Genomic DNA, 24,750 nt, shown 5'->3' with positions numbered 1-24,750 from the left:
AATCTAAAGTTATTTGATAAAGTTTCAAAAAATGCGCGTGTGGTCTTGGAGCAATTTTGTAAAATTAACATTTAAAATGTATATTTTGCATTATTTTTTTATAAAATGATATATTTATAATTTTATGGTTTTTTATGGAATTTAATTTACTTTTTGATAATATATAATTTGCAGAACAAATTTTGAAGATATTTGCAAAGTTTGCAAAAAAAATACGCTTGTATTTTGATTTCAAGGGCATACTTTTGAGTTAATTTTTTTTCAAAGGATTTTTGCTATATTTTGCGAAAAGTGATATTTCCATAGTTGAAGGATTTTGTAGAAAATTTTACGTACTTTTTATTTGTATATAATTATTATCACTTTGTAGAAAAAATACAGAAAGAATTTTACAAAGTTTGAAAAAATTACGCTGGTACTTTCATAACAAATGATGGTTTTGAGGTTTATACGTATTTCGAATGACTTTTCTGCTATATTTTGCAAAAACATAATATTTTTATTAAAGGAGGATGTTTTAAAGAATTTAATGTACTTTTTAAAAATTTACAATATTTAATACTTTGTAGAACATGTTTCAAAAATATGTACGAAAGTTTGAAAAAATTACGTGAACTCTTCTAATTTGAAAAGTTTATTATGAAGTTTATTTGTACACCAAATGATTTTATTGCAATATTTTTAAGGAAATTATGTTTACCTAGCAGAAGCATTTTATAAAAAAAATAATGTACTTTTTAATAGTATAAAACATTTAATAGTTTCCTGAACAAGTTTTGAATATATACTAAAGTTTGAAAAATATACGCGAGAACTTTCTATTTCAAATGTTTGTTTTGAAGTTTATTTGTGTTTTGAATGTTTTTTTGCAATATTTTGTAAAAGAATGATATAGTAAGAGCATTTTTTAAAGAAGTTAATGCACTTTTTCGAACAAATTTGTGAGAAATTGAACAAAGTTTTGAAAAAATGCTCCGAGTGCATCCGTGTGATATATATTTGCAATTGAATGTGAGTTTTTCAGTTCTTTACTATATTTTGAAATAAAAATGATATTTTATAAGAAGTATTTTTTGAAGAATTTAATGTACTTTTTAACGATATAAAAATATTTAATACTTTGCGAAACAAGTTTTATAAATATTTACAAAAGTTTGAAAAAAATACGTGAGTACTTTCAATTTCACATGTTTGTTCGAGCGTGTTTTCCTATATTTTTCAAAGGAATTATATATTTATAGTTGAAGAATTTAGTAGAAAATGTAATGTACTTTTCAGCAATATATAATACTTAATATATTTCAGAGTAAAATTATCTAAAATTCGATAAAGTTTACTACTTAATTCCCCTACTACTTAATTTTTTCCTAAAAAAATTACAAAATTCAAAACTAATAGCTTGATTTTGAAATGAGTTTTCTCCTTAATTTTACTAAAAAAAAGTGATAAAAATATGCTGTAAAAGGTGCCGAATTAAGCGGGAAATCATATTAAACATAATTGTCTTAACGGGGTACTACTTTACAAAGCTTGATAAATTTTAAAAGAAAGATATATAAAATTTAAAATCAGTCGATAATGATAATACAAACCGAAATTTTATATTGCCTGATAAAAATGACTCACCTGCACACTTCTGTTTACTGCGTCGGCCTACTACTTTTCTGAAAAATGTTTGGTTATTTACAAAATTTAAACAAATAGTTTGGTTTTGAATGAGTTTCTTCTTAATTTTGCAGTAACAAGTGGCGTATTTAGCGGGAAATCGTATTAAAAATAATTGTCTTAACGGTGTACTACTTTACAAAGATTGATAAATTTGAAACAAAATAAGATATATAAAATTTAAAATTAGTCGATAATGATAATGCAAACCGAAAGTTTAGTACAATTTTATATTGTCTGATGAAAATGACGCATCTGCACACTTTTGTTTACTGCGTCGGCCTACTACTTTTCTGGGAAAGTTTTGGGTATTTACAAAATTTTAACAAAGAGTTTGGTTTTTGAATCAGTTTCTTCTTAATTTTGCTGTAAAAGATGGCGTATTAAGCGGGAAATAGTATTAAACATAATTGTCTTAACGGGGTACAACTCTACAAAAATCGATAAATGTGAAACGAAGTAAGAAATATAAAATTTAAAATTAGTCAATAATGATATTGCATACCGAAATTTTAGTCAATTTTTTATTTTTGCCTGATGAAAATGACGCACCTGCACACTTCTGTTTACTGCGTCGGTCTATACTACTTTTCTGGGCAATTTTTGGTTATTTACGAAATTTGAACCAAGAGTTTGGTTTTTGAATCAGTTTCTTCTTAATTTTGCTGTAAAAAGTGGTGTATTAAGCGGGAAATGGCATTAAACATAATTGTCTTAACGAGGGTAACAAAGATTGATAAATTTGAAACGAATTAAAATATATGAAATTTTAAATTAAACGATAATGATAATGCAAGCCGATATTTTATATTAACTGATGAAAATGACGTACCTGCACACTTCTGTTTACTGCGCCGGCCTACTACTTTTTTGAGAAATTTTCGGTTATTTACAAAATTTGAACAAATAGTTTGGTTTTTGAATGAGTTTCTTCTTAATTGTGCTGTAAAAAGTGGCGTATTATGCGGGAAATCGTATTGAACATAATTGTCTTACTTACTTTATAAAGATTGATAAATTTTAAACGAAATAAGATATATAAAATTTAAAATTTGTCGATAATAACAAAGCAAACCTAAATTTTAGTACAATTTTGTATATCCTTACTTAAATGACGCATCTACACACTTCTGTTTACTGCGTCGGCCTACTACTTTACTGGGAAATTTTTGATTTGTTACAAATTTTGAACAAATAGTTTGATTTTCGAATCAGTTTCTCCCTAATTTTGCTTCAAAAAGTGGTGTATTATGCGGGAAATTGTATTAGATATAAACGTCTTAACGGGGTTATGCCGTTTATTCAAAAAAAATCAAACAAATATATTTTCTATTCAAGCAAAAGCAACAGCTTGCCGGCCAGAAGAAAAACATCTGCTATAGGAAAGGATCCCTTCATTTATATACATGTATATATGTATGCATGTATATATGTATGTATGTATATTTGTATACATACATATATACAATGTATATATGTATATATGTATATTATACATATATACATGTATATATGTATACGTTTTTCTGTTCCCTCCGACGCGTGCCAAACACCTGTCAGATGCGATCGTAAACAGAAAAAAATAAATTCGAAATTCAAAAATTTATAAAAATATTTTGAAAATAGTTACAAAAATTTTAAATATACAAGTTTTTGCGAAATTTAGTTCAGATGTTCTGTTTCTAACGAAGTTTTTCAAAATTTTTATTGTGTAAATGGTTATACTCGAAAAACTGCACAAAAATATAGATTAGGAGTGAAATAAATTTCTCAAAAATAAATCCGCAAACGAAAATTTATAACAATATTTTTATAACAGTTAGAAAAATTTAAAGATCCATTTTTGTTAGAAATTCAATGTAAAATTTATGTTTTTAACAAAGTTTTTCAAATTTTTTATTTTATAAATAGTTATGCTTGAAAAACTGAATTAAAAACACTGATTAGGTTTGAAATAAATTTCTCAAAATTAAATTCGAAATCGAAAATTTATAAATGTACTTTTATAACGGTTAAAAAAATTTTAAATACGTAGTTTTGTTATGAATTTAATGTAAAATTTATGTTTCTAACAAAGTTTTTCAAAATGTTTATTGTATAAATAGTTATGCTGAAAAAACTGAACAAAAACATAGTAAGTTGTGAAATAAATTTGTAAACTAGTGGTGTATGACATCGCGCTTTAAGGCAAATTGCTGGAACATTCCCTACCGCAATGAAAATATTCAAGAAATATTTTGAGAAAAGAATATTTTTTCTTTTCCTCAAAAAAAATCGTTTTGTCAACACAAGCAGAAAGTTTTTTGAATCATTCAAATCGGATGCTTAGTTCTCTTAAAAACTGCAATTTTCTGCAAATCTAGCTCCTAAACGCCTATACCTGCCTTTGCCAAAACCTAATCAACACTTCTCCCTATCATTACAAATTGAATGTTGTTTGGATCGTTCAAATCGGATGCTCCGTTCTCTCAAAACCTCTATTTTTATTTTCTGCACTCTGCTCCGTATCTCCGAAACGGCTAGACCTGCCTTTGCCAAAAACTAATGAGCACATCTCCATACCAATAGGAATCGAGTGTTTTTTGAACCATTCAAATCGGTTGATCCGTGCGCCCGAAAACGTGGACGAAAAATTATATTCATACATACACAACACCCACATTCATTTTTTCTGAGGTAGGCCAAAATGTTCAGAAACCTCTGAAACGTAAAAATATGCAAAAAATATTAATTTTTGGATGATTACAATAACTTACCCTACGGGAAATTACGAAAAACGAAATTTTTAACATCACATGGTATTAGGAAGCAGCGATAGCAGTTGTGTAAGAATATGAAAATACCCTTTGTAGAATTTAGGTTTGTAACATAATTTTGTAAATTTTCCGACTCAGATCGAAGCTATAATCTAAAACATAAATTCGTCAACTCCGTTAACGTTTCCTGATATCTTGTGGCATCAGGAAGCAGCTATGGCAGTTTCTTTGAAATACAAGAACGCCATTTTGTAGAAAATTTAATTGAGAACCTAAATTTTTAATATAACTTTGTTATTTTTTTACTTTAAGGCTAATAGTTTAAAAATCGAAGAAAAACATATATTCAGGATATGGGGTGGCATCAGGAAGCAGCAATAGCAATTGATCAAAAACGCAAAACGCCATTCTTTAGCAAATTTTATGGAGAAGCTAAGTGTCTAAATAATTTTGTAAAAGTTGTTCTCTAAAAGAAGTCACACCTTTAGAACTAAAGAATATTCCTTAACATGTTTAACATTAGGCAGCAGCAATAGCAGTTTATTAAAATTATAAAAAACAACTTTTTGTAGTATATTGTATGTAAAGCTTATGCTGCTTGTAAAATATTTATTCTAAAATAAGTTATACTCCAAAACCTCGAATAAAACATGGATTTATTAACGTTACTAACTCATATTAGTATCATATATTGTGGTATCGGGGAGCAGCGATAGCAATTGATTGAAACAAAATGGTTTATATACCTTTAAAATGTCCTATAAATGATAAATTCAAAGTCTTTATCTTATCGTAAATAGCACAGCAAAATAACAAATGAAGAAGTCTTGAGAAGAGTGGACGAAGAAAGGACTCTACTGAGCACGACTCTGAAAAGAAAAGGAAACTGGATAGGACACTTTCTGCAAAAAGACTGCTTTCTGCACGAGGGTAAAATAGAAGGACTAAGAGGAATGGAAAGAAGAAGAATGCAGACGATTGACGACCGACGCGAGAAGAGAAAATACAGGGAACTGAAAGTCGAAGCGCAGGATCAGGAAGCATGGAAGCACAAGTTCAGGAAGAAAAATACATGAAAAAAAGGATGGTGGGAGGGGTAAAGTGGTAATGGGAATGACAGACGACGAAAGGTAAGGGAATTATTTATTTGTGGTGGCTCTCACACCATGGACCTGCCTTCGGGTAGAGTATCATGTATTATTATCAAAAAGCACAGCTTTATTGTAGCTAAATATATGTAACACATAAAATTGTTACATAACCTCACTTTTAATATAATCTCATTACTATGCTTTTACGAGCACATAAAGTGCATTTTAATACATTTATATATATATATATATATATATATATATATATATATATATATATTGTCGTGACGTCACTCGTCTGAGTCTGCGCACGCCATCTTACGTCATCGATCGGCGAACACGAATTTTACAACTTTGAACATAACCTCAAAATCAGATTGTTTTGGTGCCTGACAGCTGCGACAATATTAAATTTAATTAAATAAATAGTAATTTAATTAATTGTTGATATATAAAGATAATTAGATAAATTGAAAGATGTGAAAGTGATTGTTGTGAAAGATTGTTAAATGTGTTTGTTATTTTACTGAAGTTTTACGTTCGGGTGTACACGAGGTGTTTAATATGGTGAGTTAGATATGTTTGGGTTCGGTTTTTGGTTTGTAACTTTTGGTGAAGTGGAAATTTTGAAAAGTTGTCTGAGAATGTGGAAATCTGTATAAAATTATCTATAAAACAGTTATTCTATAAATATTTTACGACGACTTTAGTATGTTTAATTTCATTTTTACATTTGTAACTTTGTTGTCGACACAATTCATGAATGATCTGTGTTTTTGTTTAGTTTTTGGTTTGTAACTTTTTATGATGTGGAAATTTTTATGATGTGGAAATTTTAAAAAGTTGGCTGAGAATGTAGAAATCTGTAAAAAATTATCCACAAAGCTGTATTTTTGAATATTTTTTACGACGACTCCAGTATGTTTAATTTTGATTTTACTTTTGTTAGTTTGTTAGTCAAAAAATTCTTAATTGATTTGTTTTTGTAACTTTCTATAAATTGGAAATTTTGGAAAGTTGTCGGAAAAATTAAAATCCTGTATAAAATTTTATACAAAACTGTTTTTTTTTTTTAAAAAAAACTGTTTTGCCTGTATTATATTTAACTTCCCGAAGAAGAAGTTTATGTTTTCATAAAAAATCTGATTCGCTAATGTTATGTGTTCTCGACGTTTCAAGCCGTTCTGAATCGAATGAGACCAAATTTGGAAAAAGTATGTGTGTGTGTCTACAGATATTTTACCTTAAATCGACGTTTTCTCAAAAACGGCTGCACCGATGTCAAAAATTTAGAAGCCATCCCATGTATCTCGATAAGGACTATTGTTTGTCAGTTTTGCGCTACGATCGGCTAAGCCGTCTCTTTATAAATCGCAGAAAAGTGAAAATTTTTCGTCTACGTTTTAGCCCGCAATTCTGAATTGATTTTAGAAATTCAAAAACCGTTCGAAAGATATTGGTTGGGAATCGTGCTGATTAGTTTTTGGTCGGTCGATCGAAGATCGGCCGGGCCGTTTTCTTGTAATAAAGTAATAAAAAAAATTTTTCGACGTTTTTTGAATTTTTTACGGTAGATACCATAGTCTTATAGATCATACTAAAATATTACTTCCCTACAACTCGTTTAGTTCTAAAAATTCGTCAAAGTCTGCAAAAATTGGTATCGTTTTTTCGGCACTTGTTGAAATTAGACCTTTGATTGACGTTTTATCAAAAACGCCTGAACCGATTCCAGAAATTTAAAAGCCATTTGATGTATCTCAATGAGGACTATCGTTTGTCATTCTATTGACATATCATTGACTATCGTTTTGTGCTACGATCTGTGAAACCGGGAAAAAGTGTTAAACTTTTCGTCTATATTCAAGCTCATACAACCGAATCGATTTTAAAAAATCAAAAACGTTGGAAAGATATTAGTTGGGAATGATACTGATTAGTTTTAGGTAAAAATCGACCGAGCCGTTTTTTTATAATCACCTGTTTAAAAGAATTTTTTGCCGATTTTTATGCAACTTTTTTGACGATAGATACCATGGTGTTATAGAACATACTGAAACATTACGGCCCTACGACAAGTCGTTTAATTTTAAAAATTCAAAAATGTTTGAAAACATTTTATAATTTAATTATTTTGTAATAATTTCCTATTTCCTAATCTAATTATTTTTTTTTAAATTTTCTAATTAATAATTTTTTGCTTTTGTGATGTGATAAGTCAATGAAGTCAATTAGAAATGCCTTTGGAATAAGCAAAATAGTAAATGAAAACTCTACAAAACTTCTCTAGGTTTGGAAAAAAAACCTTTTGTTTAAACCATTAAATAATATGTAAAACTACGTACATGATTCATTAATATTTGAATAAAATATTTTGACGTTTGAAAGTTGTGCTAGAAATCTACATAAAATTATTAACAAAACTCTATTTTCATAAAATAAATAAAAATACAACGACTTTAGTACTTCAGTTTTATTTTTGCTTTTGTAGCTTCGACAAAATTTATAACAAATTTCGTTTATATATACATATATATATATATATATATATATATATATATATATATGTATGTATGTATGTATGTATGTATGTATACATATTCTCTTTATCACACAAAAAGATACGAAATTTAATTAAGTCAAAAGCTAAATTAATTCGCTTTATCACTTAATTAAAATATTATCAAACTGATAAAATTCTTCAATTCATCAATAAAATTTTATTTAACATTCTGAACAACTCTGGATTATTATTATTATTATCGATGTTCTGCCCGAAGGCAGGTACATGGCATGAGAGCCACCACAAATAAATGATTCCTTTACTCTCCGTCGTCTATCATTTCCATTACCACTAGTCCCTCCCCCTTCTTTTATATTTTTTTATGTATTTTTATTTCCAAACTTTTGCTTAAGTTATAGTAAGAATAGAGTAAGATAGGTGCACCACCAACAACAAGAGAGGTTTTGACCTCTTAAGCCTTAAGGGATCAGAGACATGGACTCTAAGAAAGACAAACAAAAACTACCTGCAGGGCTTTCAAATATCGTACTGGAGACAAATAAAAATAATAAATGGTGGTCTGTCCGAAGGCAGGTCCATGGTGTGAGAGCCACCACAAGTAAATGATTCACTTACCCTCGTCGTCTATTATTCCCATTACCACTATTACCTTCCCCCCTTTTACGTTTTTTATGTATTTTTATTTCCGAACTTATGCTTCCATGCTCCTTGATCCTGCGCTTCGGCTTTCAGTTACCTGTATTTTCTCTTCTCGCGTAAGTTGTCAATCATTTGCATTCTTCTTCTTCTTAGACTTCTCAGTTTTTTTATTTTACCTTCGACGACATCGTGCAGCAAACACTCTTTTTGCAGTATGGGTCCGAACCAGTTTTCTTTTCATGATCGAGCTCACAAGAGGTACCTCAGGTTAACTCCTCTGGGGTTTTGATGAAACTTCGCATGGTGATAGAGTTGATAGTTAAACTGAACACCGTAAAATATTATAGGCCTATGAGAAATGGTTTAGGTACAAAAATTATTTATTATAATCTACAGGGTTTCGTATCAATATAAAATTTATAAGTACATATTTTATGCGTATTTACATTGGATATTAACAAATCAACTGTGTGCGTATATATTCCTTGGCGGCCTTTTTTTGAAAACTTCAATTAAATTTTATAATTAAACCACTTCTCATAGGCATATAATATTTTAAGATATTCAGTTTGACTATCAATTCTATCACAATGCAAAATTTCATCAAAATCCCAGAAGAGATAACCTGAGGTGCTCCTTATAAATAAAATTGTCCTCTTCTTCTTCTCCGACTTCTTCATTTGTTATATTATCTGTCAACTTTATCTTCACAATTTGTCTCCTGAGACTAATAAATTATGTAGCATAGCACTGTACGGATCGGAGATATGGACTCTAAGAAAGTCCGACAAGAACTACCTGGAGAGTTTTGGAATGTGGTGCTGAAGGCGGATGGAGAAGATAAAGTTGAAGACAAAATAACAAATGACGATGTCCTGAGAAAAGTGGTGGACAGAAAGGACTCTACTGAGCACAATCCTGAAAAGAAAAGGAAACTTGGTCGAATCCGTTCTGCAAAAAGAGTGCATCCTGCACGACGTCGTCGAGGGCAAAATAGAATATGAAAGGAAAGTAAAGAATAATGCAAATGATTGGCCACTTACGCGAGAAGAGAAAATACAGGGAACTGAAAGTCGAAGCGCAGGATCAGGAGCATGGTACAGTTAGTTCGGAAAGGAAAATACATGTAAAAAATGGGGGTAGGGGCAATAGTGGTAATGGGAATGATAGACAAGGGACAAGGGAATTATTTGTTGTGGTGGCTCTCGCACCATGGACCGGCTTTCGGGCAGACTACCATTTATTATTATTATTATTTGTCTCCAGTACGACATTTGAAAGCTCTGCAGGTAATTTTTGTTTATCTTTCTTAGAGTCCATGTCTCTGATCTCTTAAAGAGGGCAACAAATTTTATTAATTGTTGGTGCTACACTTATGTTACTCTATTATTACTATAATTTATTTTCTATCACCACATAATCAAATTTTTTTTTTTATTAGGCCGACGACAGTATGAGTGATGATGTCTTCGAAGACGAAGCAATAACACTTACGCCATCTAGGATTCCGGCGACCAGTCAATATGGCAAGGGTACGAATCCGTCACCGACCGGTTATCCGGGATACGAACCGCCTGCCGAACTGGTTCGGCACCTGGCTGAAAGGACTAGTGGTGAGCTGAGTGCAGAACCGAAAAAATATTCTTTGACTGAGGAGGAACATAAAGTGCATAAGGTGATGATAATAATCGTCTGCATTTTTCTTCTTCCCATTCCTTTTGTTCCTTTTATTTTACCATCGACGACGTCGTGCAGGAGGCACTCTTTTCGCAAAAGAGGTCCGATCCAGTTTCCTTTTCTTTTCAGAATTGTGCTCAGTAGAGTCCTTTCTTCACCCACTTTTCTCAGGACTTCTTCATTTGTTATTTTATCTATCCACTTTATATTCTTCAGCACCACATTTCAAAACTCTCGAGGTAGTTCTTATCGGCCTTTCTTATAGTCCAGGTCTCCGATCCGTACATACTATGCTCCAAACGTATCACTTGATGAAGGTGATGATATAAAACATTTTTTTAATTTATATAAATATGATATAATTGTTTTTATTAACTTTTTGGAGAAGTTTATGGTTTTATCACCGACTTGTTAATTTTGTTTCGACGTTATATGTCGTTCTGAATCTGAATTTGGCACAGTTGTTGATAGAAGGTTCGATCCAAGTCCTCGCAAAACTAATCATGGCGAGTTCTAATCGAGTTTCAACGAAAGGTTTTTAAATTTTTGAAATCAGTACAGCCGATTTTAAACAGAAAGTGGAAGAAACATCAGAGTTTCTCTCACACACACTTATTTTTAGTTAGAAGATAAACAACTAATCATGACGATTTCTTTTCTTGAGTTTCAACAAGAGGCTTCTAAATTTTTGAAATCGGTACAGCCGTTTTTGAAAAAAAAACGCCGACCAAACATCAGTCTTTCTCTCTCACCCACATACTTTTCCCAATTTCAGTGTCAAAAGCTGATTGTTAAATATAATATATCGTCCACGTTTTGGAACGACATGCTTTCCACCATTTGTTAAGAACATATTTTTAGTTAGAAGATAAACAACTACACTTATTGTTAATTTTCCATAGGGTAAGTTATTGCAATGGGCCGAAAATCGAAATTGAAAATTTTTACATTTCTCGACGTTTTGAAGGTTTCTGAACATTTTGGCATATCTCAGAAAAATGGATGTGTGTGTGTGTGTGTGTATGTATGTATGGATACAAATTTCCAGTCACATTTTCGGGTGCACGGATCATTCACTTCATTTTAATTACATGAAGTTCTTCAAACACAATTATTCCATGATGAATGAAGTTGCGAAAACAATATTTGTTTAGGCGTTGTTTAACATAATCCACTGTGTGAACGAATATTATAGAAGTTATTAATCAGCAATTACTTCATTTCTCTAATGAAGGTTGATTTCTAAATGCTAATTACAATGACAAACAGATTATGTCATACTTGAAGTATACAGTCATACTTATACACATTATATAAATGTGTATAATGGTTGACACTAATAAATATTATTCGAAATTGTTATATGATATATTTATTTTTACTTAACTTAAATTTGCTACTTTGTACAGTAACAAATAAGTTTTACTTCAATTGCAAATGAACCTTACGCGCACTCTTTTTCTATATAAAAGTAGCCAATATCTATTACAATACGTTAAAGGACTTAAATCTGATTACTACCTATCTAATCATACCGTACGATACCTAAGACCATCAGTTCCTACATTTATATATATACGAGTATATATATTATATACTTATATATATATATATATATATATATATATATATATATATATCATTATTTGTTATTAACCTATTATATATAACATACACCCTACATATCTTTTTACCCCTTACAAACCTTACATACTACTATCTAAACGCTATATTTTACGCTTACTACTCTATTGTCTATCGCCCGCACCGGGAATCGAACCCGGGACCACCGCGTGGCAGTCCACAGCCTTGACCACTACTCTATTGGGTTCCCCACAAATAATATATTAAGAGACGCATTGTTCTTCCGCGGTACCTTTACCTATTAATTAAGTAATTAATACTACGGTGACGAGACGCCACGCGAAAAAAGACGTCAAATCGTAGCGCCACGGTGGTCTTGTGGTTAAGGTCGTTGCCTTCCACGCAGAAGGTCCGGGTTCGATTCCCGGTAGGGTTCGGAAAAATTAGCGTGTAAGAAACATTATAGGTGTAAGATACGGAATAATATTGGGCGTGTTACGTATATAGGGTAGTAGACGTATTAGACGTATTAGGCGTACTATATAGTTAGTTAAAAGGCGTACAACATAAAAATTAAGGTTTAGACATACGTGAGTATGGTATTGGTATCTTATAAGAAATACATGTTATATGATAATCGCAAGCACAATTTTGATACTGGTACTGTATAAAGTGCATTTTTATCCTTATAACAACTCTTTAAATATTATTTTATTCATGGCAAATAAAAGAAGTACGTGACATTCCTCAGCATTTAATTTTTGCAGCCACGAGTACAAGTTTTGCAGTTTATTAAATAATTTAAATTCAAAATAGGTATTGTTGATCTAAGAAAATTAAAATAAATTTTGCTTAAAAATTCAATTTATATTTTTTTACCAATATAAAAGTATTTACCAATATACATGTGCAGGGTTGTCCCAGAACTCAACCAACATGTTCGTCTTTATGTCTGTTCGTCACGTTTTTTTTTAACTTCCCGTAGATCGAAAATGAAAATTTTTGCACTCACGTATACTGGAGCACTTTTCCAATTTTGTGAAAACTATTGAAAAATGTGAAAATGCCGCTGAGCTAAGAACAGTATAAGTGAAAATGTCGCACAGAATTATCTGCAAATGCGTTTAGACTGTGACTATACGGGAGCGCTTTATCAATTTTGTGTAAATTAGGCAATTATTTTTTAAATTGAATTCGAAATGAAATGACGATTGTTAATGTTCCGGAGATAAATTGATTTGATGATTTACATTTGATTTGCTCAGATATAACAAAAGCTATCAAAAATAATGAAAGTTACAGTATTTGTAATAATATATTAGCAAACGTTTACAATTTCTCAAATACTTCATTACGGTACGGGAAGTTCCAGCAATTTGCCTTAAAACACGATGCCATAAACCACTAGTTTTTGACTAAAGTTGTAATATTTTTTGAACAAATAATTTCAACTTTGGAATTCAGTTTATATTATTCTTATAAATATTAGACAATGTTACAATATTAATAATAATCTATTTCAAAACATTCAGTACTCCTCGAACATTTCGTTACGGTACGGGAAGTTCCAGAAATTTGCCTTAAGGCACGATGCCATACACCCAACTAGTTCAATATAATAATTAACTCAAAAAGTGTGATCTAAAGCTCTTAATATTCAAATCTAAATAATTTTACTTAAAAGAAGCCTTTTAAAACCAATATGGCGGTCAAGCTAACCATATCAGAAATTGCTATTTGTTTCACAAGCTTATCGCTAGATGGCGACATAATTATTTAAGAATTAATAGAGACCATTCTCGTATAAAATAGTATGTTACGGCTCAATCTTCGTATGAACTGGTAGTAACAAACCATCAAAAAGTTATGTATTTGCTGTGCGATCAGGCGTTTTAACCATAAAACCTAACTTCACGTATGTGTTATCAATGAAACACCAGAAAGTTGCACTTATGACCAAAAGGTTGTTTAACGTTTGTGGTTTTGGACCTCAGGTTTTATGTTTAAAACGCCTGATCGCTCACCAAATACACAGCATTTTAACAGTTCGTTGCTACCAACTCATACGAATATAGACCCGTAATACTGCGTTGTCATAACGTTTCTACTTTACCGGAGAATTGGCTCTTTAATGTATAAATATAAATATAATAATAATAATAATATTATTATTATTATTTATATTTTTATTTTTAATATTTTTATTATTATTATTATTATTATTATTTCAGACAATACTATTAGGAGACAGTGGCGTAGGCAAAACTTCTTTACTAGTACAATTCGATACTGGAAAGTTCCAACAAGGAACCTTCAGTGCAACAGTTGGAATCGGATTCACGGTAAGTTTTTATATTTATTTATGTATATATATATATATATATATATATATATATATATATATATCTTATATATAAAATTCTTCTGTATGGGTGTATGATTTGATACTTCTCCTAAACGGTTATTCGGATTTTGATAATTCTTTTTAGAGTTTGTCAAAGGAAATTCTTAAGATTTAGTGAACTATAAGTATATTGTATATTGGATTAAACTATAGTAATATTGTAGAAATAAATGGCAAAAATTACGTAAAAACTACTTATCATTGTTTGACATTGAAAACAATTGAACTGTCATCTGCTAGAAATGCCAATTCACTTGAAATTTGAATTTAGATGAAGTTATGAGCCTAGTTAATATTAGATTATAATATACAAGAAAAATGTAGTGTCTACATTATTATTGCCGAAAAAAGCAGTTCAGATGTGCCAGAGATTAAAATATTATAAGATATAGTCAACGGTATATGTTGGCAGATGAAATTTTATAATTCAGTTTAATAAATAACGCAATGAGTCCAAAATTGCATTAAATTATTAGTAAGAAAAATGTACTTTAGAAATTATAATTGCCAGAAAGCAACTAATATATCGTACGAGAATATGAAAATTATAGACTAAATTATTGAAGTAATTATGTTGTGTGGTAAAATCAAGTGTGATATTGTTCTTTTACTGCAGATATTACATTATTTTTTTTCTGAATTTCTTATACTGCTTATGCTAAGACCATAAATGAATCATAAAGGCAGGACATCAAATATGATATTAAAAAGTATAGGATAAAATATTAAAAAAATTGGAACTTTTGAATTGTAGACGTGGGTACATGACAACGTCTGTTGGGTCATCTAGTATAAATATAAAGGCTAAACTAGCCAATTTACACAAAAGAATTTCTCAACATAGAAATAATTTAAAAAATAAGAATCAGCATAAAACAATGCTCACAGAACATATAAATAATCTTCATCATAACATTGATTTTTAAACCCGAGTATAATTTTCTTTAAAATATCTACTTTCAAAGCGAATGGGTTAAAATGGTGTCATATTTTAATTGGCCCTCCTGAATTAAAAAATTGCCTTTTTATAGGGCAACTCGATATATCCTAAAATCGCAATTGAAAATATTTTATTATGATCCAAAGTGCCTGATTTATTATTATTGTACATTTATTTTTTATATACATATATTGAAACTGTTGAACCATTCGATTAATACAAATAATGTATTCGACAAATTTGTACAAAATTAAATAATCTACAATATTGTCTTTCACCATAATGCCCTACAGCAACTCGGTGTACTCATAAAAAGCAAAAGAAAACAACTGTATATGTATATATACAGAGGAAAGATCTTGTTATAATTTCATTATTTTTGTCTCGTCATCGTTCAGAAAGTTTTTTAATATAATTAAAGAACTAATTAAAATTGATTACTTTTTAATTCACGGTTGACATTTCCAACTTTTCTTAAATAAATATAAATACAAATATATATACATACATATATATATATATATATATATATGTATATATATATATATATATATATATGTATGTATATATAAATTGGTGTTGGCAAAACAAAAATTTCTTCTGAACTAATTATTGGATTTAAAAAATGAAAACATATTTTATATATATAATATAAATTCATATACTACAATTCTTATAAAAGAGAAGACTAACTAGTGGTGCATGGCATCGTGCCTTAAGGCAAATTGCTGGAACTTCCCGTACCAAAAATTATTAGAACTATCTCCACTAAATCGTGAGTTACAAGGTCACAAATAAATATGACATAAAATTTTAATTGTTATGATGAAGCCAAAGGATATATATATATATATATATATATCCTTTAATATTTTTCTTTGAACTTTTCACATCGTACTAATACAGTTTTCCTTTAAAAAAAGGAAAAAAGGATCTTAAGTTCGACCTCATTGTATTTCACAAACAATGAAGTTAAAACTTCAAAAAGAAATTGGAAATGCTTTCTTTTTTCTTCAAAGGTAAATACTTTGTGGTTTCGATTTTCCGATAAATATAAAACTGCATTAAATGTATAAAAAAAATTAATAATAATTAATAGATAAATTAATATGCAATAAATAATCATTTAACACTAGAATGTCTATTATGACAACTTTTAGGGTTCATCAAGTCCTAATGCATTTTTGGCACATTCATTGTAATTTTGTAATACGATGATGTATGGCAAGGTTGTAAAGTATTTTATTAGCTTTTATATACCAGAAAACTGTATATAGATACAGTAATTAGTTTTTGAGTTCTGATGCATAAAGTGAACTAAAACCAAAAATGAGGCAAAATTGTGACAGATGTTGGATTTTTTAATCGTAACAACCTTTTGTCAAATCGTATCCAAAATGTTTTTATACAGTTAGATAATAATAGAAAAAATTATCTTAAACCTGTATTTAGAAATATTTTTCCTTATCTAATAAAATAAAGAAGTTACAAACCATCAAAACTAATTATTGCCTTAAATTTCTTACTAAACAAGACAATTGTGTTCGGACAAAATTTCTGTTTGTTGATTGCTATACCTTTTGGTAAGTCGTATCCAAAATTTATTGATACAGTTAGATAATAGAGAAAATTATCTCTATATTAATTTTTTTGTATCTAATAAAATATCGAAGTTACAAACTTTTGAATATGTAAAAGTATTACCAGAAAGTTCAAATTTTATTAAAAGCTTCTAGAAACGACTGAAGCCCTTAGTGTACGAATAGTTATTACAGATTTGAAGATGTATTAGGTATTTATAAATACATTATTATATATATATATATATATATATACATGTTCGTATATATATATATTATTCAGATCGCTTTCAACAGGAATATTATGAACAGATTTGTATATCTTCCTTTCAGGGGATTTCTATTCGAGAGTTCCATTGAAAAGGGAATTTTCAAATTAATTTGATATTCGATATCTCACAAAGATTTATTCACACACACCCTGTATATATATATATATATATATATATATATATATATATAATTATAATTCAAAGTATCACTTTACGTTTATTATGTAATGAATTTAATTCAATTATATTCTTACGAAATTAAATTAATTATTTAATAAATGAATTAGTTAATAAATTTATAAGTTTTATTTGTAAATAGATACTTTAACAACTTTTTAAGAAATATACATCAAATCTGGTTAGCCACGTGCACTGAGGGTTGGTAAATATGATTTTTGCTCTGAGGGTTGTTATTTTCAAAAACATAAATGTATGATTGTAAATTGTAGCTCTATTATTTAATTATACATGAACAAAAATATAAATGTATAAATATGTATAAATTTTAGATAATTTTACCTATAATCTAGTGGATTTTAAATACGAATTGCCAATAGGTTGTCACGAATAAAAAAGTAAAATTTTGTACAAACTAATTTTTTTTATTTATGTTATTGCTCTTAAAGCCTGCCGTTGCTTAATTTTTTTAGATACAGAAAAATTGTTTTGAATACTAATTTTAGATAATTTTATCGTTTATCTACTGGTATAAATAGATTTTGAATACAACATGCCAATATGTTGTCACGATTAAGAAAGTCATTTTATGTCTGAACATAATCGTTATATTTAAAGATTTAAAGTTATTTACAATTTGCCCATAAGCAGTTACAGTTAAAAAACTGAAATTTTATCAGGTTTCTGTTTTTCTCAAATCAACAATATAATTTTGAAATTGTAATAACATTTAAAAACTAGTTGGTTTGGTATTTAGCCTTGAGGCAAGTTACATGAACTTCCCGATATGTGTAAATAATCGACTTAATCAATAAAAAATGAATTAATTTATGAGTGATTGAAAGTATTCCGAGTGGATTTACACATAATTGAAAACGAACAAACTCGGAGTATTTTTTAAAAGCAAATTTTCAATAATCAATAATTTTTTAATTGAACCAGTTTCCGTAGGACTTTAATGATTTATTAAGTTCATTAAGACCAAGTACTCTATCGTTATACCAAGTGAATCGTCTAATTTTAATTTTAACAAACGTCAACAAAAATACTCATTTTCTCAAACTTTGATGAAGTTTTAAAATTAAACTACTTGTCGTAAGGCCGTAATATTTCAGTAAGTTCTATAAGACCATGGTATATATCGCCAAAAAAAGTTCCATAAACATCGTCTTAATTTTTTTTCAACAGTTAATTACAAGAAAACGGCTCGGTTTTCACCTAAAACTAATCAGTATCATTCCCAACTAATATCTTTCGAACAGTTTCTGACTTTTTAAAATCGGTTCGGTAGTTTAAGGTTAAATGTGGACGAAAAGTTTAACACTTTTTTTCAAATTACAAAGAAACGGCTGGGCAGATCGTCTCACAAAACTGACAATCGATAGTCCTCATTAGGATACATCAAATGGCTTTTAAATTTCTGAAATCGGTTCAGGCGTTTTTGAGAAAACGTCGATCAAAGGTCTAATTTTGACAAATGCCAAAAAAACGAAACCAATTTTTGCAAACTTTGACGAATTTTTACAGTTAAATGAGTTGTCGTAGGGCCGAAATATTTTAGTATGATCTAGAAGACCATGGTATCTATCGCCAAAAAAATAACAATTAAAAACGTCGAAAAAAATTTTTTTAACACTTTATTACAAGAAAACGGCCCGGCCGATCTTTACCAAAAACTAATCAGCACGATTCCCAACCAATATCTTTCGAACGGTTTTTGAATTTCCAAAATTGATTCAGAATTGCGGGCCAAAACGTAGACGAAAAAATTTTCACTTTTCTGCAATTTACAAAGAAACGGCCCGGCCGATCGTCGCACAAAACTCAGAAACGCTAGTCCTCGTCGAGATACATCGAATGGCGTTTAAATTTTTGAAATCGGTCCAACCGTTTTTGACGACGCACACACCACACACATACTTTTTCCAAATTTGAAAGCATTTGAAATCATCAGTTGTTTTTTCCTTCAAATGCACTAAATACTTTAGACCTTATTATTATTTTAAGTTTGACAGCAACTCTTTGTCTGACTAAAGTGATGTCACATTCAATTTTTTTTTAAATTTGGTCTACTACTGATAATTATTGCCGCATGTTGACAGCGCCCTTCCTTGATTATTTTTATCAATCGATAACTTGCAACTGATATGATAAAGATAATTTTATTACATTGCACTAAATTATACTTGTCATATTGTGTAAAGTCAAATCGAGAAGAATAGTTGGTTTTGAAAAAAAAAGGATATTTATTCGGCAATGGCAAGTAGTTTGCCAACTTCCACTGCACAACTGCAGCACCAGAAAATCTTCCAAGCTATCAGAGACAACGACTTAGCAAAAGTCCTAAGTTTGCTTAACTCCTGCAGCGACCAATTCCGGAATATTGTCGACAGAACCAATAAAAATAATACACTTCTGCATTGTGCTGTGGAAGAAGACAGGTATGAAATAGTTCAAGAACTGTTACTGAAAAAGTGGAAATTAGATATAAATGCGAATAACTTATCCGATGGCGATACGGCCCTGCACATTTGCGCCAAGAATAACTCCCTTCGACTGATACCGCTGTTAACAAAAGGAACATTTAGCGATCTTCCTAAAAAAAGGAAAATATCTCAGGTCGTGGGTAATTCCAATCAACCAGGACCATCTCGAGAAATTACAAGTAAAACATAAAAATTATATGCTTTTATATGATTTTTATTCTTTAAATTATTACAACTTTTTGCACAAATAAATTAAGAACAATGTCTTATAGTCATCTCTAAACTATATTTTCGCTTTCGCGAAATTCACTTTTAGGCCAAAAATACTTGATAGTTACTGGTGCCGAAATAGATGCCAAAAATTTTGACAAGATGACGCCACTCCATTGCGCCGCTATGAATGGATTTAAAAATGCAGTGGAACTACTTATCGTCCGAGGTGCAAATATTGAAGCTAGAAATAATAAAGATCGGACGCCGTTGCATCTTGCAGCTGAAAATGACCACTTGGAAGTAATGCAGTTTTTAATTAAAAATGGTGCCAATGTCAATGCTGCTTGGAAAAAAAATTATACTCCATTGCATGTCGCATCACAAAATGGTCACTTGAAGGTAGTGCAGTTTTTAATCAGTAACGGTGCCAATATCAACTCTGTCACTTCAAAAAAATGCACTCCATTGTATATTGCATCTCAAAATGCTCACTTGGAGGTAGTGCAGGTATTGATTAGTGCAGGAGCCAACGTCAATGCTGCTGCTGAAAAAAAATGGACTCCATTGCACATTGCATGTCAAAATGGTCATTTGGGAATAGTGCAGTATTTGATTGGTAATGGCGCCAATATCAATGCCCTTAGTGAAACAGGCTTGACACAATTGTATGATGCATCCAGTGGAAGTTTAAAGGATAGATTTCAGTCTACAAATAGTGGCCTTGTCAACTTTTTCTCAGGTTATTCAAACTGTACTCCATTGCATATTGCAACTAAGAACGCACACTTTGAGGTAGTGCAGTTTTTAGTTAGCAAAAACGCCAATGTTAATGCCGTTGGTAAAAAAAATGTTACTCCATTGCACATTGCATCTAAACAAGGCCACTTAGAGATAGCGCAGTTTCTGATAAATAAAGGCGCCAATGTCAATGCTGTTGGTAAATCAAATTATACTCCATTACACTTGGCAGTCATTTCTCATCGCACAAATATTGTCCGGGTACTGTTGAGCAAAGGTGCAATTACTGATGTAGTAGATGATTATAAAAAGACGCCAATGGATTATGCCGCCGAATATAAATCCAAAGAGATATTTAATTTATTGAAAATTAAACGAGATTGAAATAATAATTGCAAATGAAACAAATGATAAATGTGTATAAAAATTACTGTTGAAAGTGTTGGAAAAATTTGTACAACATGCCTCAAATAAAATTCTACTTACATCTAGTTATTATGTTGTTAATATTATGTTTTGCAATTTCAAATATTTATATAGTGCCGAACATTTATATAGATGACATTAAATGCAAATAGCAATTAATTTATAAATAAGAAACTGCAATTTTGCCCACGGTTTTGAACATATAAATATTATACTACAGACCAAAAATGTGAACAATTTGATATTTTAAAACTTTGCTTCAGATTAATTTTTGTTTATTCTAATAGTTATAGTTAAAAATATAAACATTTGCCCCAAGGTTTTGAATAAGATAGCAATTTCATTTAAAAATATTTTTCAGAAAAAACTAATTGCACAAGATAATATTATCAGAAAATATTATCAAATACTTATAATTTAATTCTTCAATTGCTGGTTTAAAAAGCTTTGCACAGAATTTTGTTAGCCTTAATTTATCAAATGACTGTGTTAAGTTATAATCATGTTATAATAACTAAATTAAATTAATTATTTAATAAATGAATTAGTTAATAAAATTAATAGTTTTATTTGTGAATAGATACTTTTGCAATTTTTTTAAAAATATACACCAAATCTAGTTAGCCATATGCACTAAGGGTTGATAAAAATCTGTTGTGCATTAAGGGTGTTGAATCATTTGACAAAAGTGTGTCAGTGTTCTATTTCCAAAAACTTGTAGTTTTTTTTTTTTTTTTAAAATTTTATTGGCCTCCGCTTTACAGCATTTTTAGCCACATACATTATTCATTTTATTCTTCATCATATTCTATACAATTCTTACATATATATTTCTTATACATTCATCATATATATACTATCTCTTCTTATATCCTAATCTTCCATCCAATTTTCATTCTTCTTCTTGTTTCTCAATATGTTCTTCTCATCTTCTAAACTTCTTTTTTCCTATTCACTTCTATTTTTTCTCGTATTCTACAAATTAACAATTATTTGGAAGCGCCAGGAGTCGAACCATCGATCTCCGGCATGTGAGTCGGACATGCTACCTCTGAGCTACGTCCGCCACAACTTGTAGTTGTTTTATTTGTTTATAAGAAAAACTAGTTGGTTTGGTATTTAGCTTTGAGGCAAGTTACATGAACTTCTCGATATGTTTAAATAATCGACTTAATCAATAAAAAATAAATTAATTTATGAGTCATTAAAAGTAGTCCGAGTGGATTTATTACACATCATTGAAAACGAACGAACACTTTGACTCGGAGTATTTTCTAAAAGCAAATTTTCAAAAATCAATAATTTTTTATAATTGAACCAGTTTCCAGGACTTTAATGGTTTATTATGTAATATTTCATTAAGATCTATAAGACCATGGTATATATAGCTAAAAAAAAATCCATTAAAATCGGCTTAAATTTTTTTTTCAACAGTTGAGTACAAGAAAACGGCTCGGTGGATTTTCACCTGAAACTAATCAGTACCATTCCCAACTAATATCTTTCGAACAGTTTTTGATTTTTTAAAATCGGTTCGGTAGGATGAGCTTAAATGTGCCAATTTTTTTTGGACATCAAAAACAATTAAGATTTTAATTTTAATTTTGGCTGAAGTTCTAAAGCTCACTTATATAATTTAAATAAATAATTTTAACTTTGCTATTCAGTTTATATAATTCCTATAAATATTAAACAATGTTACAGAATTTATAATAACCTATTTGAAAACATTTATCTTTTCTCAAACACTTCGTTACGGTACGGGAAGTTCCAGCAATTTGCCTTAAGGCACGATGCCATACACCACTAGTTGAATTTATTAATTTAAAAGTTACGAATGTAAATATAAAAAAAAATGCTCCGACGCAACAGCCCACTGATATTCCTCTACTTATATATATTTATCTAGATAATTTGAATTAAATCACATCATCTTTTCATACACACATTCTCAATTCCCATTTCCAAGTGCTAAATCTTTTTCCCCTGACCACCATTGTATGAAACCATGTGAAGGGTATAAAATTATTTAGGGCATAAGTAATTTCTTTTGAACCTTTTTGCATTAGCCATCCATACAGATAATATATTCGAACACGCATTAGATTCACATCAACGCCTTATTCAACAAAAAAAGATAAACGACCATTCGATTAGTATCAGAAGAGGACTTTGGTAAAGGAGAATTTGGGTGTAATAATTAACTTTTTTAAGGAGAAGTTTATGGTAGTATTTACTAATTTTGTTTTTTTCCGACGTCTTAAGTCATTCTTAATCGTTTGAGACAAAATTTGGACAAGGTGTAAATGGCAAGGCAAGTTTCTTAACTTCCTTTCAATAACACTAACATTAAAACACCATTGACTTAGACAGTAACATTATTTGAAAAACGTTAGATTTTTCTTGTCGAAAAACGTTAGGATCGACCAAAACTATCATAGTCAAAACCAGTGTTTTTCAACCTTTTATGAGTCAATCCCCACCCTTAACGTTTCTAAAAACGATGTGGCCCTCATATAAATTTCATGCGCTTCGAAATCGATTTTGTTTCTAAATATATAGATTATACCCTTAAAAATCAATATTAATTCGTAATCAAAACTTCATAAGTGAAACGCGTTGTAAAATTGGAATTCAAATTAATTTTTTACTGATTTTTATATCCGGCTGGAGTTATAACCGGCTGGAATTATATCCGACCTGAGCTATTTCCGGCCGGAGTTACATCCGGTTGGAGTTGTTTCCGGCCTGAGTAATATCCGGCCCGAGTTATATCCGGCCGGAGTGGAAACACATTTGTTATATTTGAGAGCGATTTAATAATAATAATAGTGATTGTATGCCATTATGTTCTAAGACAAAAATAAAGAATATTTAATGTTTTAAAACTTCTCAAAAGACTGCATCTTGGTTATTCAAAAAGTTATAGTCTAAAATATAAAAAAATGTCTCGTAACACTGACCAGATACATGACTATGCTCTAGGTTTTAGATAATTACATAAATATTTTAAACACAATTTAATGGCATAAATATTATTTGCATTGAATTATCATATATGATAATTCAATGCAAATAATATATATGGCAAAAATAAAGTACATTTTATAACCAACAATTTTTTCCAAGACTGTATTTAATTTTATTCATTAGTTATAAAGTTATGATTGAAATTGTGAGAAAAAGACCATCATATTCACTTCGAATTTTATGAATTTTTTTATAGTACCTTGTAGAAATATGTTTATTATTTTTAAAAGCGATTTAATAATAATAATAATAATAATCGTACATAATTATTTTATTAGAAAAAAATGTGTCAAATTTAGCACTCTAGAACTCCTTCGAAGACATAATTAAAATTCATGTAATAATTTACAAGATGTGGTTCAAAACATAAAAACATATCACCGCCATGAGTTAATTTGTTCATACATAGCAAATACACGTTTGTTGAATTCAAAGGCGATTTTTTAGTATTAAACATAATCTATCACATGAAAATTAGTCGGGTTTTCCTTCCTGACGATATACCTCCAGAACGCACGAACCGATTTCGACGATTTTGCATTCGTTGG

The 24,750-nt window shown here is 29.8% G+C and overlaps 1 protein-coding gene across 1 annotated transcript in view; it reads left to right on the top strand.

Moving 5' to 3' along the window:
- Nucleotides 1-6,001: 6,001 nt before the first annotated feature.
- LOC113363122 (ras-related protein Rab-37-like) overlaps nt 6,002-24,750 on the top strand; it is a 41,321-nt gene continuing 22,572 nt past the window's right edge. Inside the window, exons 1-3 of the mRNA XM_026605605.1 lie at nt 6,002-6,079; nt 10,117-10,350; nt 14,168-14,278. Coding sequence (XP_026461390.1) covers nt 6,077-6,079; nt 10,117-10,350; nt 14,168-14,278 — 348 coding nt within the window. The 5' untranslated portion in view covers nt 6,002-6,076. The remainder of the gene's footprint in view (nt 6,080-10,116; nt 10,351-14,167; nt 14,279-24,750) is intronic.

This window comes from Ctenocephalides felis, unplaced genomic scaffold, assembly GCF_003426905.1.
Source record: "Ctenocephalides felis isolate EL2017-DRISC unplaced genomic scaffold, ASM342690v1 CF-g0.4_SCAFFOLD_00845, whole genome shotgun sequence".
NCBI lineage: Eukaryota > Metazoa > Arthropoda > Insecta > Siphonaptera > Pulicidae > Ctenocephalides > Ctenocephalides felis.
This window is presented reverse-complemented; position numbering and strand designations above follow the sequence as displayed.